Here is an 18,909-nt window from a genome sequence, read left to right on the forward strand (position 1 = left end):
TGGCTCGGGATTTTTTTTTTTTTAAGTCAAGCTGAATTAAGTGACTCTGCTGCCTTCTCGGTGGAAGGACAGTTTTCTCTTAGCAGCTGGTAGTTAGTGTGATGTCCTGATAGCCACTGAAGTGTTAGGGGTCTGCGGCAATAGAAAAATAGCTCCCTTGTCGAGGCCGTCCTATGAAATTATTACATTTTATTTATTTATTGTTTACTTATTGTGTGTGGATGTGTGTGGATGTGTGCTCATGCATGTGTGTGTGTGTTTGTGTGGGCATGCACACGTCAGAATCACAGGACAGTTCTCTCCTGGGCATTGAACTCAGGTCTGAAGGCTGACGGTAGGTGCCTTTACCCACTGAGCTCACCGGCTCAGGGATGTCCTACAGATTTAAAATTCAGAATCGTAGACTCTTCAGCCCAGGCATTTTTTGAGGTGAGGTCTCACTGTCTAGCCTACACTGATCTGGAACTTGTGATCTCCCTGCCTCAATCAATCAGTCCTGGGTGCCTGAGTCACAGGCACGCCACCACACCTACCTCCTCCCTTCACATTGTTGACTGCTGACAGGGAAAAAAATGCAGACCACTGAAGCACCCTGTAGCTCCTCGATCCTCAGTCAGGGATGTGTCTGTTACCACCGTTCCTGCTCCACCCTCAAGTTCAATTCACAACCACCCACCATCGAATAAATAAATGTCAAAGGACAATTTTCATTAGCAATTTGACTTTACTGCGGAAGTGTGCTAACTTACATGGCGTTCTATTTGAGGAAGGTGAAGTTACGGGGAGGCCGTTCAGGATACCATTCTTCCAAGTAGCCTTCATTTGACACAAGCACCTATATCCTAAGCGTGCACGGTCTGCAGAGCTATCCTCTGGACGTCCTCCTGGAACCCACATTGCCCTCAGATTTGAAGAACAGCAAAGGATTACTTCCTTGTTATCACCACAACCGATGCCTCCTTATTTGAAACAATGCAGAAAATCTACCCACCCAAGGATTTATTCTAGACAGACTAATTTTCCTAGTCCTGAGGGTTTTGTGCCTTGAGGAAGAGTTTACACGGGCAAGCTTTTTGGACCAGAGAAGCATTTAGTCTCCCAGCCCCAGTGCCTAAGAAAGAAACGTGTTCTGTGTTTCCCGGTGTTTTCTGCCTGTTCTGTCTCAAATTCCAGCCCCCTGCAGGCTTCTGTTTGTCCTCTCTGGACTTCCCACCAGTAATAAGCCTTAAAGGAGCCACCAAGCATCAGAAACTGATGATATTCAATATGTAACAATACACATGCTATATTTAATACATAAATACCCGTAATAAAACATACTGTGCTGGTTATCAGTGAGTTCTTAGAAAGGAGCCTCAGAGAATTGTCACAGTGGTGCTCTGGCGCCCTCTAGGGCTTTGGAGGTATAGTTCGTGTTTGACCCACATGTTAAATTAGCCCGACAGTTTTTAGTGCTTCTTTTTGTTCTGTTTTCATTCTCTTTCTCAGTTAAAAGGTCAGCAGAGAGCTGGGCGCAATGGTGCACACCTGTAATCCCAGCACTCTGGGGAGCCAGAGGCAGGCAAAACTCTGTGAGCTTGAGGCCAGCCTGGTCCACAAACCGAGACAAGGACAGCCACGGCTACACAGAGAAACCCTGTCTTGACAAACAAAGAATGGTACCTAACATACTTCTTAGCCACAGGTGCCCGCAGAAAACAATATTCAGGCAGCTAGTGTGGCATGACAGGTGTGGCGTGGCGGGTCACGCTTAACCCTGATGACTAAGCTGCGTAGCAGCCTGCTCCAGCAGAAACTGCACCTGCATCCCAGGCTTTCCACACCTCGACATGATGTGTCGTCAAGGCTAGCTGGGCCTTCCACCCTGGGGTGTGCCCATTAATGGACATTTGGTGGGGGTTCCAAATGAAGCATTATTTTTGAAAGGCAGTACAGGGCAGCCTCCCTCAAACAAAGCCGTCTGCAGGGGCTGGGGAATGGTGGGGTGCTTTCCTGGGAAGCATGAAGATCCCCCAACATCACGTGAGTTGTTTGCAGTGGCTTACACCTGTAATTTGAAAACTTGAGAAGTGGAAAGAGGATTAGGAATTCATGGTCACCCTCCGCTATATAGTGAGTTCCAGGTTAGCCTGGGATACAGGAGAACCTGCCTCAAATACTAAATACGTGAACAAACCTTAGAAGATACCCGCTTTGTAGTAACTCAGATCACTAACGGAAGTTGCAGAAATTTTTGCCTGTTAGCAAATGTTTAGTAAGCGAATCTGAAAGTGTTAAATGGCCTTTGGCAGCCAGAGACACGGCTCAGTGAGTTAGATCCCTGAATCCACATCGTGAAAGGAGAGAACATACTCCCACAGGTTGTCCTGTGACACACACCAAATCAATGGTCTTTTCAAAATGGCCTTTGAGTCCCTTCCTGTGGTCACACTGCCACTCTCCCCCGCACTGGGCGTCAGCAGAAGCAAGGATGCAATGCTTGAGAGTTCAGCAGTTGAACAGAGGAACACCTGGGTCAGCAGGTGTTCTTGGAAGCATCTGGCCCTCCACAGCAGGCCAAGGTAATTACAAGCAATCTCCATAGGCATCTTGATGAACCCTTGTTATTGCCGCACACTCGGCATGGAGGCCACGGGGTTCAGGGTCAGTACAACACGGGCTGTGGAGCAAATCCTGGCTCTCCCATCTGTGAACTGTGATCCTAGGTTGCCTAACCACTCAATGACTCCCTTCCTCGTTCTCTCAAGGCACGGGGCCCACCTCCCATTCCTGGGAGGAAAATTAACTGCATGAAAGTCTCCTAATATGGCGCTAACACTTCATTCCAGGAAAAGCTCCCAGCCCAATGCTGAGTCCTAAGAATTAGGTTGTAATTATTCATAAAGGGACAGCAGGGTGGTGGTGGGGGAGATGTAATTAAAGCCAAGCCTAGTGACACAAACCTATAATCTCAGCCAGTCAGGAGGCCAAGATAGGAAGGTGGCAAGTTCAAGGCTTGCCTTGAGCAATTTACTGAAACCCAGTATCAAAATATCACATGAGCTGGGAGCAGTGAGGTGGCTCACTGGACATCACGAGGTTGTCCTCATACATAGTTAGTCCAGGGTTAGCCTGAGACCGTGCCTTAAAAATTAACTGATTAATAATAAAGATTTGAAGATGCACACTTTGCAGTAATTCAGCTCTCTAGCAAAGACTGCACAAAAATTTGCCTGACCGAGAATGTTCAGTAAGTAAACCTGAAACTGTGAAAAAGCCCTTGGCAGCCAGAAATCTGTCTCAGTGGATTAGATCCCTGAACCTACATGGAGAGAGGAGAGGACATACATACTCCTACAAGTTGTTCTCTGACCTACACGCACGCACGCACACCACAATAAATGGTCTTTTCAAAATGGCCTTGGAGTGCTTTACTTGTGTCACAGTGCCACTCTCCTCTGCATTTGCTATCACCAAAAGTAAGGATGTTGAGCCTCAGACATCACACACACTCAGGAAAGGTAGGTAAAGCACTTGCCGCTAAACTTGAGTTCACTCCCCAGTACTTACATGGTAGAAGGAGAGGACCAGCTCCTGCAAGTTGTTCCTCTGACTTCCACATGTAGATGCTGTTCACATACATACATACATACATACACACATACATACACACGTACATAAATAAATTGATAAAATCTTTGTTTGTTTTGTTTTTTGAGACAGCATTTCTCTTTATGGCCCTGGCTGTCTAGAACTCACTCTGTAGACCAGGCTGCCTCAAACTCAACACTGCCTGCCTCTGCCTCCCAAGTCCTAGGATCAAATGTATGCAGCACTACCACTGGCTGGCTAAATAGATGTAATTTTAAAAAGAAAGAAAGGAAGGAAGGAAGGGAGGGAGGGGGGAGGAAGGCAGGAAAGAAGGGAGGGAGGGAAGGAGGAAGGAAGGAAGGAAGGAAGGAAGGAAGGAAGGAAGGAAGGAAGGAAGGAAGGAAGGACGAACTGGCCTGGACCAGTGCTATAAACTATAAAACTTTAATCCCAGTGCTCAGGAGACAGACACTGATGGGTGTCTTTGAGTTGGAGGCCAGCCTGGTCTACGTTGTAAGTTCTAGGCTAGTGGAGGCTACATAGTGAGCCTCTGTCTTAAAGAGAGCGAGCTGAGAGCTCAGTGCTAGAGTGTGTGCTTGGCACGTGCAAGACCTTAGGTTCAAATGCTCAGCACCACCAAGACAGAATAAAGGAGTTGTAATTAAAATCATACCATTCCAGATGTACCTGAATTGGTTGGTAGACTGCTTGCTTAGCAAGCACATGGGCCTGGGTTTGGTCCCCAGCGTCACGTAAGCTGGGCACAGGTGGTGCAGACCTGTAATCTCATTTCAACACTGGGAGTAGCAACACCAGTAGTTCAGGTCACCTTCAGCGACAGAGCAAGTTCAAGGCCAACCTGAACCTGACTTTGTCTCAAAAACAAACAAACAAAGACCAATTGATGATCTCCTAGGAGAGATGTGAGAGGAACTTAACATTTGGGGCAACATGTCTCAGACTAAGACTTTTTGTGCGTCTGAGCCTGTTTCCCCACTGCAAGATGATCACGTCAAAGTGAGATTAGCTCAAGAGAGTGCATGCATCAGGGCTTTCCGAGAAGACCCCCTCCATGACAGAACAGCTCCCAGAATCCTCCCTGCTGAGTGACAGGAGCTCCTGTCCCTGCACCTTTGAGCGTTGTGTTCTTGGCACCTCTGTACTTTCAACCTGCTCTTCACACCACTTGGACCAAACTGTCCCTCATGAGCCCCTCTCAAGTACCCTCCAGTACTGAGCTCTCCTAGAATAGCTGGCTTTCAGATCTGCTTCTCCAAGCTACGTCAAGGCAGAGCTAGAGCCCCGTGTCATGCAGATGCTACAGGGAACATTCTGCCATTCCCACTAGCTCTGTCTCCTATGCAAAAAAAAGAGATATCCCATGTCCTCAGCAAGTGTGCAGGCACAGACCTGTCATGGAGGCTGAGTGAGGAGAGTCAGAGTGTGTGAGGTCAACCAGGACTATACAGAGAGACCATCTCCAAACTGTTTCTTGGTGCAGCCTGTGTCACTCATGGTCAGGCAGCTAGATGCTAGAATGAGACAAGACGTGAGGTCTCTGTCCAGTCTTGACCAGAGCTAAGGAATAAGACCCCAAATGTCTCTCTTCCCAGAACTTCTGCCAGCAGAGGTGGTCGGGTAAAGAAATCCAAGCAGTCTATTTCCGGTGTCTCCTATCTGAAAACAAACGAAGAGGAAAATGGGCGAGTTTCCGGGCTCATCCTGACTGGGTTATTTTAAGGCGATTAAAGCAGGCCAGTGGTTGTTAAATGTAAGCAATCTGCTACTTGAGAGACACAAACAGGAGGACGAGAAAGTCTGCATGTAGGCTTGTGGCATGTCTGAGAAACGATACTGAGATGATTTATGCTTCTTTTTAGAACTCTCCAGGGGTTCTATTTGCTTACGTTTTCCCTTTTTTCTCCCCTACCCCCCTCTCCAGGATGGGATGTTTCCTCAGACCACCTCCCTTCCCCAGGGAAGAGCAGGGAAGCTCATCCTGACTCCAGCAAGACTTCAGTCATCACAGAGCAAGGCCGCCGGCCTGAGAGCTTCAGCCAGCCTGTGTCTCCCAGGACCTCGGAGCCTGAGCCCCAGGGCATATCTAAAATGAAGACAGCCAGCCATCGGAGTGTGTCTACCAGGGAGAAGGCCTCATCTCCTCCTGACTTTATCAGGGCTCCGGCTCCACCTGGGGACTGCTCTCCCAACACCAGGAGAGCAGCTGTCCCCATGGGCATAGGAACAACAGCAGCTACTGCCATCCCTCATGTCTCCCCGGTGCCCCAGGAAGAGAGTGGAGGCCCCTCAGGTCCCAGTCAGGCACTGGAAACAACAGGACTCTGCACAGCTAAATGCTCGAAGGAGGGCACTCTGCATGAAGGTGCAACTTCTATGTCTGGAAAGATGTCACAGGCCAGCTCCTCTCTGCCAGTGACCCTGATTGACAGGATGCCATCAGGGAGCAGAGAGAGCCCTGTGACAGACATTGACAGCTTCATCAGGGAGGCGTCTGAGGCAAGGTCTCAGTCTCCTCAGAAAGCAGACTGCAGGGCTCACCAGGGCATTCTTGAGGGCCAGCCACCAGGTGAAGCTGGGGGTGGCAGTTCCCACCATGCCCAGACAGTCAGCAGCGACCAGATATCCTCCCCAAGGAAGACTGGGGGCACAGGCCCACCCCCGCCCCCACAGTGGGCCTCCCAGCCTTCCGTTTTGGATTCCATTCATCCTGACAAACATTTTGCTGTGAACAAAAACTTTCTGAACAACTACTCTAGAAATTTTAGCAGTCTCCATGAAGAAAGCATCTCCCTGTCAGGCCCAGGTGACAGTACAGAGCCATCGCTCTCATCCATGTATGGTGATGCTGAAGACTCATCTTCAGACCCCGAGTCTCTTGCTGAAGCCCCACAAGCAGCTTCCAGGAACAGCTGGTCACCCCCTCATTCTCACGAGTCCTCCCATAAGGAAGGGACTAGTGAGTCCGAGGATGAACAAATAGAAATTTGCGCCACAAGTGGTCTCCCTCAGAGCCAGGTGGCCGCCCGTCCTCCCACCCAGGCCACGTTCTGCCCGGTTCTACCGGTACGGCACAGAGCTCTGGGTGAGCCAGTGGGCGATTCCTGTGAACGCGCCTGCTTCTTGCCAGGGGCCGCTCACACCTCCACCCCGAGCTCTTCCCGGCCACTTTCCTTCCCAAACTCTCAGGAGCATGAGACGTGGGTGGGCACACCTGCTTTACAGAGCTCCAGGCCCTCGAGCACAGGCGAAATCAAAGCCGTCACCAGCTCGAGCTCAGTGGTGGGAGACGGCCAGCCTTCTGACAGGCATTGTCACAACCCGCCATTTGCGCTTAGGAGCCTGAATGTGGTAAACGGCCTGGGTCGTGACCTGCTGGATGAGGGAACCCCAAAGGAAGAGGCAGCAGCCGCTGCCAGTGTGATTCACAGTGCGTACGCCCTCGGTGCCAAAGGCCCTAAGAACGGAGAGGCCGTTTTGGCAAACCTACACATTGCCAAGAGTCACGACCTGGATGACTTGCTACAGAAACCAAAAACGATCTCCAGGAGGCCCATCATGGCCTGGTTTAAAGAAATAAATAAAAATGGCCAAGGCACACATTCGCAGAACAGATCTGAGAAGGAACAGTCCTCGATGCTGGCTGTGAGTCCTGGCTCCAAAGCCCATATGGTGAACAGCAGCCACAGAAAGGGGGTGGCTGTGCCTAAAAGTCCTCCACTGCAGAAGAGTCAGGAAAATAAAGACCTGCCCCCCAAAAGTCCAGTGGAAACACTCAGCAACTGTCAGAAACCCAAGTGTGGCCCTAAGCTGAAGAGACTGAGCAGCAAAAGCAAAGTCAGTCCTGAGGCCCCTGTGGCCGGTTCTGTTAAGGCCAATGGGACTGGCCACAAGAAGAGCTTGACTTCACCTCAGGCCTCCCATAAAATGCTTTCTAAGGCAGCATCATACTGGCTCCACATAGCTGACCAAGAAGAGTCTAACAGCCCTTCTGTGGACACCCCAAAAACCCCCCAATGCATGTCCGAGAGCAAGCCACCCCTGGCTACCTCTGGGTCACTGAGGACCTCAGCATCAGACACAAGCATCAGAAGCTTCCCGTCACCTGTGACTTCTCCCAAGCCTCTCCCTGAGCAAGGTACAAACAGGAGGTTCCACATGGCTGTCTACTCGGAATCTGACACAAGCTGTCCACCCACCTCCAGGCCCCCTAGGTGTGGACCCGAGGGCAGGCTGCCCCATGCTGACTCGGGGTCAGTGAGTCCGTCAGCGTCCAGGAGCAGCATGGCCGTGGCGGGCAGCAGACAGAGCAAGCAGTTTACACCCAGCCAAACGGACATGCTGGTGTCAGAAGCAGCCCAGCCCAGGGGCATGAGTGAGAAAAGAAGTGAAAAAATTGCTAGTGAGCCTCTGGAAAGGACAAAACAGTTGAAAATAGTTGAGATTTCTCCCGAAAGAATGCCAAAGAAGGCATGTGGTGACAAGCCGCCTGACAGTGACAGACAGGGAGGGTTCTTGACCCAGAGCAACTGTCAGGAGAAGAGTGGAGTCAGGCCTCGGCAGCCAGTGGACTCGTCCCCAAAGCATCCATCCTCCCCTCCCTCCCAGGTGGAGCAGCGGGAAATGTGCTGCTCCTTCAGCATGGCCAGACTGGCCTCCTCCTCCTCCCCGCAGCTGCCCCCCATAACACCAGATTCCTCCCAGGCCAGATCCAGCCAGGTGCCAGGCTCCCTAGCGGTGCCCAAGAATGGTGTGCCCGTAGCCCCGGGAGGGGAGGAGCACCCCTACTTCACCCCGAGGCCAGCCACCAGGACTTACTCCATGCCAGCCCAGTTCTCAAGCCACTTTGGACGAGAAGGTCCTTCCCCGCCCAGCCCAAGTCGCTCGCCACAGGCCTCCCAGGCCCCTGTGCTGAGCGGCAGTCTCTCTGAGGCTAACGGACAGGGTGTATACAGCGTGAAGCCTCTGCTGGAGACGGCAAAAAACCTGCCGCCAACGGACGGAGAGGGTGTTGGCGCAGTCCCTGAGACAACCTGTCTCATCCCAGACAAAGTCAAGGTCACCAGGAGACAGTACTACTATGAGCAGAACTGGCCCCATGAATCTACCTCGTTTTTCTCTGTGAAGCAGAGGATCAAGTCTTTTGAGAACCTGGCCAATTCTGACCGGCCTGCGGCCAAGGCGACCACATCCCCGTTCTTGTCTGTGAGCTCCAAGCCTCCCATTAGCAGGCGGTCGTCTGGCAGCATCACTTCAGGGAGCCCCAGCGATGGGACAGCCCGGTCACTAAGACGTAGCTTGAGTTCCTGCAGTGAAAGCCAGAGCGAGGCCGGCAGCCTTCTCCCGCAGATAACAAAGTCCCCATCCAGCGTGACCCTGATTGTCTCCAGGCAGAACCCACCGGAGACGAGCAACAGGGGCCCCGGCTCAGACCCAAAGAAATCACTTGTCCCCTCGGGAATCCCCACCTCAACAGTGACCCCAGCCTCACCCATCAAGAGGAACAAGTCCTCGGTGCGCCACACCCAGCCGTCCCCTGTGTCCCGATCCAAGCTGCAGGAGCTGAGAGCCCTGAGCATGCCAGACCTGGACACGTGTGGTGAGGACTACCCCGCCGGCCCAGGCACCGTGCTCTTCAGAACCCAGCTGGAGATCATCCCCAGGTCACAGGGCTCCCCGGCCACCTCTCCAGCGGGCTCCCCAGCTAGAGGCCACGTGGGCCTCGACCTCAACGGATCAGCTTCCCTTTCATGTCCTATGAATGGTGGGACCAGGGTCTACCCAAGAGGAAACAGCCCACCAGCCAGTGAGCCTGCAGCATCCAGTGGAGCCAGGGAAGGGGGCGAACCTGGCAGGGCCCTGCCTTCCGGGAAAAGCTGGTCCATGAAGTAAGTGTCTACCTTCCCCTCTTACTTCAACAGGCCTGCTTCCCTTGGGAACACTTTCAGGTTTATAAAACAGCGGCAGAGGTGATTATGGGGAGTCCCCACGCTACCTCTCCACAGCTCTTCCAAACCACGTATCTTATGCCATCCTAGTCCATTAGTGAGAAATTAAGGATTTAACCCCGAACCAACCAACCATATCCACAATGCCTCGGACTTCATATTTTTGCTGAGTCAATTCCACAAATGCCCTTTTCTATTCCAGATACCATATGTCATTTTCAGTGTCAGTCCCGGAAGCCGCACATGCCTGCCAGTGTGTGGCTCTGAGGACAAGAGTAGCCAGTGAGGGAGTTGGAGGAAGTGCAGGCCACGCACGGCCCACTCAGGGAGACTCTAAAAGCAGCTGAAGTTGAATGGGAAACTCTTCATGGTTTGTTTGGTTGACTGGTTTTCTCGAGACAGGATTTCTCTGTGTACCTTGGCTGTCCTGGATTCGCCTCATAGACCAGGCTGGCCTCAAACTCACAGAGATCTACCTGGCTCTGCCCCAATGAGGGCTGGGATTTCGGGCGTGTGCCACTGCGCCTGGCTCTCTTAATGTTTTACCATGTTTCACTGGAGCCTCCAGTTTCTAAACATGTTAGGAGTTGTCTGCTAAACTCCCGCACTGGTCCCTTAATGTCCTGGAGGGCTCCCGAGGCCCACTGCCTACAGTCAGTGAAGGGTGTTCGTGCTGGCCTTGCAGGGTTCTGTAGTTAACTCTGGGGCAGAAGTTACGCCCAGCCAGAGGCAGGTAGGTCAGAAAAATGCCCACAACATGGCAGGGAGACTTCTCAGATGAATCTTTAAGAAATTGAGAGGTTGCTTTTTTATTTACTTTTCTTCCAATTTTTTTTTTAACTTAGTTTGGATCAACTCTTCAACTCAGCAGGAGACCAGCAGAGGTTACAGGCTGTTTTATCAGTAGTGGGGTCAAAATCTACCATTCTCACTCTCATTCAGGAAGTGAAGGCGCAATCAGAGGTGAGTGGAATACACAAACCCAGGGATGAAACAGCAGGGCATCTCTGGCTTGGAGGGGAACGGGAATAGCAGGTGCTAGGCTCTTCTGTTGCCTCACATGCTGCCCCTGGTTTGAGGGCCTGGCCTTCGCTGCAGTGGGAAATGTTGGCTTGGTACCCCGGCTAGTTTAAATCCCCTGCAGCAGCTGTTTGTTCACCGGTCTTTCTGTCCCACAAATGGAGTTTGCAGAGCAAGTGCTGAAAGACCACGGCAGGCCCTCTGTGCCGGTCAGTGCCAACGTAAACTAGCGAGGGGAGCCACCTGCTGGTGACAGGCTCACATGGTTACCACCTGTGTCCTGCACCTTATTTAAGAGTTCCTAAAGCCCAGTCTGTAGGACAAAGACACAGAAATTAAATGAACCACTGTATGTGACAGTGAACAGTCACAAAAGAAAGCATGGGTTCCCATCTAGAATGCTCCTCCTCGGGCGATAGTAAAACCCTAAATCTTGACAGATGCATCTTTGTAGAGAAAAAGACAACTAGGAATGACTGATAGCAAACCAGGTTACTAATGTCACTTAAAACATTGTCCCAACCCCCACCCTGGCTACCATCTGAGGTTTCTCAGTTAAGGTGTGGCCTAATCGTGTAATGGGCCAGGATGGTGAGTGGCTAGGGGTAGTGGGACAAGAAATAGATACCTGTTACTTCCTGCTTCCTTCAGATTCTCAGCCTACTGGTAGGGTATAGACAGTCAAGACAACCCTAGAGGAACTGAGTGCTTTCATTTTGAGTGAAAAGGACTGGACTGTTCATCAGCTTGCAACCTCCTTCAGTGTCACTGTGTCACTCCGGGACACAGTCTCATTCTTTCCAGGCTCTCTTTGCTCCAAAGGTGTTAGAGCGGATACAGATGTTCAAGGAGACAAGAAAGCCTCAACCAGACACAGACGTAAGCCATGCATTCTCAGAACTTTGGAGCAGACAGAATGCCAGGCGCGTGCGCGGTCTGGTGTCAAGGACCAGCCCTGCTTCCGTCAGAGTATAGTTTTTGTTTACAGTTGATTTCAGAAAGGAGAGAGCCTGATCCTGCCAGCAGTTCTCTGCTTTTCCCCAGAATGCGCTGTGCTGCAACCACAACGATACAGACCAATAACCTGTGGCCTTTTGTTGTACCAGGAAGGATGAGAAAGGCAAAACTCAGGCTGCTTTGCTGGCTTTGGAGCCGGTGTGTTGTTCATCTGGCATCCCAACACTGTCCTGGGTTTCTCAGGCAGTCAGCCACTAGTTCACTGTTGCCACAAATACCCCTGCACATATTAATTTCAATAAATGGAGTTTTTGATGGCTGTATTACCCATTTTAAAATACACTGTCCCTGCCCTAGGAAGAATGGGGCACTGAGGAATACTCTTATCTCAGTATCTAACTACCTACCTTCCAGAAGACCATCTACTAAACCACGTGCTTGTGTTCAGGGGCCAGGGTCACCTTTCTGCTTGGTTGAGGGCGCCCCTGTCTTCATGACTTACCAATAGAACTAAACCATCCTCCATCGGATTTCTTGATCAGCTGGACCCACAGGTGGTCTTCTGCTTCTTTTCTCTCATCAAATCAGTCATCAAAGGTTACTATTAGCTCTCTCTAGTATTGCTGTGCCATTGATAATTACTTCATGAAAAAAAAAATCAAGCAATGCAGAGCTTTAAAATGTTGCTAAATCATGTCTAAAATGGGCGTGGTGTCAAATTTCAGAGCACTTAGCCCGCTTAGGTTTAATCTTCTATCTCAAGATATCTTTAAAGCAAGAAAGTCTAATGTTATTTAATTATAGAACACTAAGAATGTTCTAGATCGTTATGAAGGATGTTCTAGTCTCATCCAGTTGACAGATTTCACCTGCTTTGTTTTATGACTACCAGTTAATCAGTTGTACCCACAAATAAGTCAGTGACCCAAATATGGAAACGCTGGTATATAAAACATGGCTGTAACATGTTGCCTTTACCCTACCTTTTCACTCTCGTCTTTTGTTGTTGAAACTCAGGCATGCTAATAACTGTGAATTTAGTGAGTAAAGCTCAGTTGGTAGAGTGCCTGTCCAGCATACACAAAGCCCTGGGTTCGATCCCCAGGACTACATGCAACCAGGCATGGTGGCACAATCTGTAATTCTGATCCTTGTAAGATGGAAACAAGAAGATCATACCATTATCAGAATATATTATATTTTGTAAAAATTTATTTCCAATTTTCAAAAGAAGATCAGAAGTAAATGATCACTTTTGGGAACATAGCAAGTTTGAGGCCAGCTTGGACTACATGGGCCCTGTCTCAAAAAAATAATATATAAAATTATAGACTTAAAGAAGTATGGCATAAAAAGTTCCCTCTGCAGCAGAAGCATGTACTGTGGCCAAATCTGGGAAGGCAGCAATTTTCCTCAAATGGCTTGAAGACTTGGGGACTCAGGAAAGCTCCTCCCTCCTCATTCATGTTCACCTTTCCCAGGTTCCACAAATGCAAGGTAGATCATCTGGCACATCAGCCCACCTGGGGTAGATGGAGGAAGGCTGAGCTGGACTCCTTCACATTCCCGGGGTTAAATGATGAATTACTCAGGATCTGTGTCAAGTACCTCCATGAGGACTTAGCTCAGGACTTTCTCAGCCTGGGTACAATGAGTCCACCATAAATTGTCCATTCTCTTCCCTAGAATAAAGAAGATACTTGCTTCATAGTCTTGAATAAAAAAGAAGGCTCAGGTCTGGGATTCAGTGTGGCAGGAGGGACAGATGTGGAGCCAAAATCAGTCATGGTAAGCTGCAGTGTACCAAGGCTCTCAGGCCATCCCTCCGTAAGTAGCAGAATTTGATCAGGACACAAATTCCAATCAGAGATCCTTCAGTTCTGGTCCCTGTTACCAACAAGACAATGGGAGCATGGGGAGAATAGTAACTCCATTCTCAAAGATCAGCGTTTTTACAGATCGCTAACATACACAGGCCAAATGCGATGTATGTCAGCATAATCACCAACATCGTAGTAATTTGCATTTAAGTACTAGAAAAGAGAGTCAAGTGCCCACACTTGCACACAGTAACATTTTGTATCACTTGGAGGCCTTGAGGCCATTTTCACTGGGCAAGCCCTATTCCTGCTACCCTGTGGGTGAGAGTAACACATGAGTAGAAATACAATGGAGAGATCTGTTAATTCTACCCTGCACACTGATGAAGTGAGATTAGGAAGTGTGGCGTGGGGAAACTCCTTGATCACAGATTTGTAGTTGCTCTTTCACTGTCAGTCACCAGGGTTATGAATTTGTTCTCTTGTCCTTTCTGTCCTAGGTCCACAGAGTCTTTTCTCAGGGTGTGGCTTCTCAGGAAGGGACCATGAGCCGAGGGGATTTCCTTCTCTCCATCAATGGCACCTCCTTAGCTGGCTTAGCCCACAGTGAGGTCACGAAGGTTCTGCACCAGGCACAGCTGCACAAACAGGCCCTCGTAGTTATCAAGAAAGGGAATGACCAATCCAGGCCCGCCCTCAGGCAGGAGCCTCCCTCAGCCAATGGGAAGGGTCCACTCGCCAGGAAGACCTTGCCGCTGGAGCCTGGAGCTGGTAAGCTATCCACAGATGGCTGGCAGGGTGTGAGCAGATGGCTGATAAAGCACTGGGGCTGGACTGGACTAGCAAGATAAAACAGGCTAGAGAATAAAACAGCCTTGTAACGGAGCTCAGTATCAAAAGAGTAATTTCTCAACTAGGTGTATCCTTGAGAAGCATCAAGATTGACACTGTTTCTTGTTTTAGCAGAATAGGAGGAAGTGAAGGGATAAACATGTTTTTGTGTTTGAAAATAGAGACTGCAGCTTTTGTGTGCCAAGAGCTTAGCAAAGGCTCGGGATGCACGCCCCTTGCACCAGCCACACTAAGTGAGCTCTGTTCCAAGCGCAGGCTTCCACAGCCTTCAGATAAGCCCTGCAGATCCCCGCCCACTGCCCCCAGTCTAGAGGGCAGGTAGCCCCCAGTTCAAGACAGGAGGCCCTTTGTTTCTTCTCTCATGACAGTCAAGGGTGCCCAAATGCCTCTGCTCAGTTAGGCTGGGATGTGGCCTGAGCTATCCTTCTGCTCTGCAGTTACACCTGGCCAGACTGACAGACATCTGATGTGGGCCTCCTGTACAGTGGAGGCACCTAGAACCCGGTTTAGAACCCTGATGACTAGACAGTCCCCTGCTCAACTGAACCAAGGAATCTGGGGTAGGAGGGAACAAACATGAGTACATCTACAATGCTCTCCAGTGATTCCAGGAGAGAACCCAAGTTGGGAACCACGGTGAAAGCTCCCTTCCCCCTTTTGAGCAGCGAGTCACCCACTAAAAATTTACACCACTCCCAGTATTAGCACATGTCTTTCAGACCGTGTGAATTGGCTTTAAATTGCAATAAGGAACTAGCAGTGACGTTGGTCCTAAGAGTTATATTAGGTAGGCAGTTTCATTCATCCATTGTCCCTCTCCTGTCTTCCAAGCAGCTAAGTACACCTTTCCATTTAACTCCATAGTACAGACTTACGGGAACTAAAAGGCAAGTGCCTAATTCCTATTCAGTCCCCAGTCCCCAGCCTGGCCTTTCCAAACAAGACATGGAGCTTCCATCACCATGGAAACGTTTCTCCCCACACAGAGCCAGATGCCAACGAAGGATGCAAGTGTGAGGGAGGCAACCATGCCCCAGGGGTGCAGGGTGTCCTCTCACAGATGCACAAAGGGCACAGGGCAAGGAAGGAAGCCTCACCCGGTTCCAGGGAGCTTCCCAGCCAATTATGACAGTCTCTCATGAGCCGGGCACTTCAGTGCCTCTGCTTTCAACGGCAGATGGTGACATTCTGTTGCTATGGTAGCCAGGGTTGGCAGGAAATCGAATTTGATTCACTGAGTGTAACTTCCATCCTCACTAGGATGTGTGCTACCAGAATGTGAGACTTGACAAGAGCAGTTTGTCTCCTGGGCATTTCTGCCTGGGAGAGAAAGCATTCTCTGCCCCTGCAGGAGTGGACAAAAAGCTGAAGACGTTAAACCCAGTAGGACACAGCTAGGAAGGGCTCCCTTCTGGGAGGTCAACCCTGATGTTGAAACCAGAGGTTATAAACACTTCCCATCAGACAAGCCTCGGGGTGACCAGAGTCCATGGTGCCAGAGGCAATGCATTTGGGGGGACACTAGACAGGTGGCACCCGAACAACCTGCCGTTCATTTTATCTTGACAAACATCCTTGCTGCAGGGAGAAATGGAGCTGCTCATGACGCTCTGTGTGTTGAAGTGCTGAAAACCTCGGCTGGGCTGGGATTGAGTCTGGATGGAGGGAAATCATCCGTGTCTGGAGATGGGCCACTGGTAATTAAAAGGGTGTACAAAGGTAAAGTACATATCCATGGAAACCCATTCCTCCTGTACGAGAACTTTTCCAAACTCCACAGTGCTTTTACCGCTGCATAGTATTGAACTGTGCTTTCCAAGTATTAAACCTCCCAAGGCACAGGTCGGTGCTTAGGTGGGCACAGCCAGGGTCAGTGATTTCAGATACTGGACTGCAAGAAAAGGAGGTAAGCAGTGGTGAATGGTTTCTTCGTGAACTTGAATTTTTCATTTTATGATCTTGGGAAATTGTTTGGGCCAAAGGATTTTTTTTTTTGCACATGTATGGTATGCATATGTATATGCATGTTCACATGTATACATATGTATATGCATGTTCACATGTATACATATGTATATGCATGTTCACATGTATACATGTGAAGATCCAAAGTTGATATCAAGCATTCTTCCTTAATTGCTCTCCACTTTGTCTCTGAGGCAGATCTCTGACTGAACCTTGTGCTTGCCAGTTGGGATCTGCCTTCAGCGTGCTGGGATCACAGGTGATTCATACACGTGGGTTCTGGAGATCCAGGTTCTGCCCCTAACACTTGTGTTCATCCCAAGCTATGCACCCCCATCACCACTGGGAAGTCTTTAAAGCCTTCAGATTCCTAAGCAGTCAGAAACTATGTAATTATATGGCTGACATCAGCACATACTTAGAAATAGATCAGAAACTTAATTTTATTTTTAAGATTTATTTATTTAATATGAATTGGTGATTTATTTGCCTGTATGAGGATGTCAGATTCCCTGGAACATGTGACAGTTCCCCTGGAACATACAGTTATGAGCTGCCATGTGGGTTCTAGGAATTGAACCCAGGTCCTCTGGAAGAGCAGCTGGTGCTCTTCACCCCTGAGCCATCTCTCCAGCCCCTCGAAACTCATTTACAGTTAGAGAATGTAAATAAGCTACCAAGACATGAGATTGTTCTTAGCTTAAAACTGTTGGTTGTGTGTGTGTTTGCTGTTTTGTTTTGTTTTGTTTTGTTTTGTTTCAGACAAGGCCTCTATGTAGCCCCTGTCTGGCCTGGAGCTCATAGAAATCAACTGACTTTGCCTCCCTGGTCTGATTTGATCTGAACTTGTGATCTCTTTTTATAATTACATAGCTATTTTGTGCACATAGTGTTAATATAAGCTATACTTTAAAAAATAAAATGAAGGCAGAAGGCTGAAACTGCCAGCCTGTGCACCCAGAAGCCACAGGACTAAAAACAAGCAGGGAATGCTGGCCCAAGCTGTTGGACTGCCACTTTCTAGAATTTCTCGGTGGATACACAGCTTCCATTATCACACAGTCACAAGACCATCTCTGAGAAACCTACTTTCCTAGACGAAGCCCATCCCTGTCACATTTCATTCTAGCTCTGTTCTCAGTGTCAGCCAGATACATATGAACAATAAATTTCTCACGTCTTAGGTGAATAGTTGTGAAACATCTCCAGCTGGTCATAGTGGCTCAGCAGTCCAGGCACTCAGAAGGCAGGAGCAAGGTTGTGACAAGTCTGCGGCCAAGCCTGAGCTTCATACAAGGAGTTTTAGGCCAGCCAGGGCTCTAAAATAGGACCCTGTTTGCAAACAAAACAAAATCAAATCTCCATAGAAAATAGAAGCCCGAGGTGGTGAAGAAATGTATGAGCAGGACTGAAGCTTTTATAAGCATGCCCAAGGGCAGGGGCTGAGCACCTCCTGATTCCGTGTGCTGCCGGATGTAGGCATCTAGCGATGGGGGAAGGACTGCCAGGGAACTAGAAGTGAGACAGCTCGCTTGAGAGTTCACGGTAGCATCCAAGATAGGCTGTCTCTGTTTATGCTCCCATGTGCAAGCAAAAAACTGGCGTCAATCTGGAGCCAGGCCTGCTCTATGTACTAGACTACACGGGCTTAGCAGGACTAAGCTACAGGACACTCCCCATACGCACTCCCCATACCCAACACTCACTAAGCTGACAGAAGCAGAACAGAGAGTGGGGTGAGGGAAGCATGAAGAGTGTAAAGAGTGCTCACAAGGAACAGCTCCCAGGGGAAGAGGAAAAGGTGCAGGAGGCCATCTGCCAGGCAGGACTCATACTGAGAGCCCATTAGCAATTAAAGGCAGAGTAGCAGTTGGGCATAGTCACTATAGACCAGATTTGGACTTCCGCATCTTTAAAACTCTCTCTGGCTTTCCCACCTTCCGAAGCTGCTATCAGAAAACAAGTAACAGAACAGTGACCTGAGATGAACGGTTCCATTCAGTCTGACTTAAACCAAAGTGAGACAGTGCTATACATACCAGCCCCTGGATTCACATGTCACAGGGATGGGCAGAGCTTCAGACCGAACAGTGCAGGGTAGAATGGCTAGGCATTTGTCTCCTCCAGTCCTCTCTCCCCCAGTCTGTATCTTCACGTGTGGGTACAGACCACACGAGGGTAGGTGCCAGGTTGATGTTGGAACCCCTGAAGCTCGAGCTATTGGCTGTAAGCCACCAGATGTGGGTGCTGGGAAGGGAAGTTGGGTCTGAACTTAGGTCCTCTGGAAGAGCAATAGCACTTTTAACTGCTGAGCCATCTCTCCAGCACCTTTTTGTAACTTTTTTAAAATTATTACCTTGTGTACCTGTGCTCAAAGGAGGTCAGGGCACAAGTTTCAGGAATCAGTCTTTCACTTTTACCCACTGGGCCATCTTGCCAGCCCCAAATACCTAAAGTGGCTTTCAGAAATGTACTTCTGTTCAGTCTTTTGAGATCTGAAATTTCTAAGAAAGTTAACCTTTTTCTCTCATATGCGAGCAGCTTTTAAAATTCTTTTCCATGGTGGCATTTTCTTCCTCAGTGTGCTTTAGGTGTGTATGTAGCTGGGAGGAAATGGGGGGCGGGGGTGTTCAGCTCGTCTTCTGAAAGCTCGTCAGTGTGCTGTAACTTCCACAACGCCACACTACAGAAATGTGGGAAGTTCTGCATGGAGGTGATCCAGCAGTTATGCCATGGACAGTGTCCCCAAGATGAAGGCC

General features: G+C 49.4%; 2 protein-coding genes across 14 annotated transcripts in view; one reads left to right on the forward strand and one right to left on the reverse strand.

Moving 5' to 3' along the window:
• The window catches only part of Pdzd2 (PDZ domain containing 2), a 350,811-nt gene that overhangs the window by 328,542 nt on the left and 3,360 nt on the right, over positions 1–18,909 (forward strand). For 8 of the 10 annotated variants that reach the window (XM_060380442.1, XM_060380437.1, XM_060380438.1 and 5 more), the window contains 5 exons: positions 5,513–9,476; positions 10,382–10,499; positions 13,200–13,301; positions 13,834–14,104; positions 15,770–15,904. In XM_060380442.1, the coding sequence (XP_060236425.1) occupies positions 5,513–9,476; positions 10,382–10,499; positions 13,200–13,301; positions 13,834–14,104; positions 15,770–15,904 (4,590 nt within the window). Of the gene's footprint in view, positions 1–5,512; positions 9,477–10,381; positions 10,500–13,199; positions 13,302–13,833; positions 14,105–15,769; positions 15,905–16,348; positions 16,410–18,909 lie in introns of all 10 variants that reach the window. The other 2 variants (XR_009590840.1, XM_060380441.1) reach the window with 2 other exon arrangements.
• Positions 1–18,909, reverse strand: part of Golph3 (golgi phosphoprotein 3) — a 106,341-nt gene that overhangs the window by 51,182 nt on the left and 36,250 nt on the right. Inside the window, exons 5-6 of one of the 4 annotated variants that reach the window (XR_009590843.1) lie at positions 18,190–18,397; positions 16,880–17,482 (exon numbers count right to left, since the gene is read on the reverse strand). The exons of 1 other annotated variant lie outside the window; for it this stretch is intronic. Coding sequence is in view for 1 of the 3 variants with exons in the window: in XM_060380445.1 (XP_060236428.1) it covers positions 13,134–13,195 (62 nt within the window). In the remaining 2 variants the exon portion in view is untranslated. Of the gene's footprint in view, positions 1–12,707; positions 13,196–16,879; positions 18,398–18,909 lie in introns of those variants that run through there. 2 more of the 4 variants (XM_060380445.1, XR_009590842.1) reach the window with 2 other exon arrangements.

This window comes from Meriones unguiculatus, chromosome 3, assembly GCF_030254825.1.
Source record: "Meriones unguiculatus strain TT.TT164.6M chromosome 3, Bangor_MerUng_6.1, whole genome shotgun sequence".
Lineage (NCBI taxonomy): Eukaryota > Metazoa > Chordata > Mammalia > Rodentia > Muridae > Meriones > Meriones unguiculatus.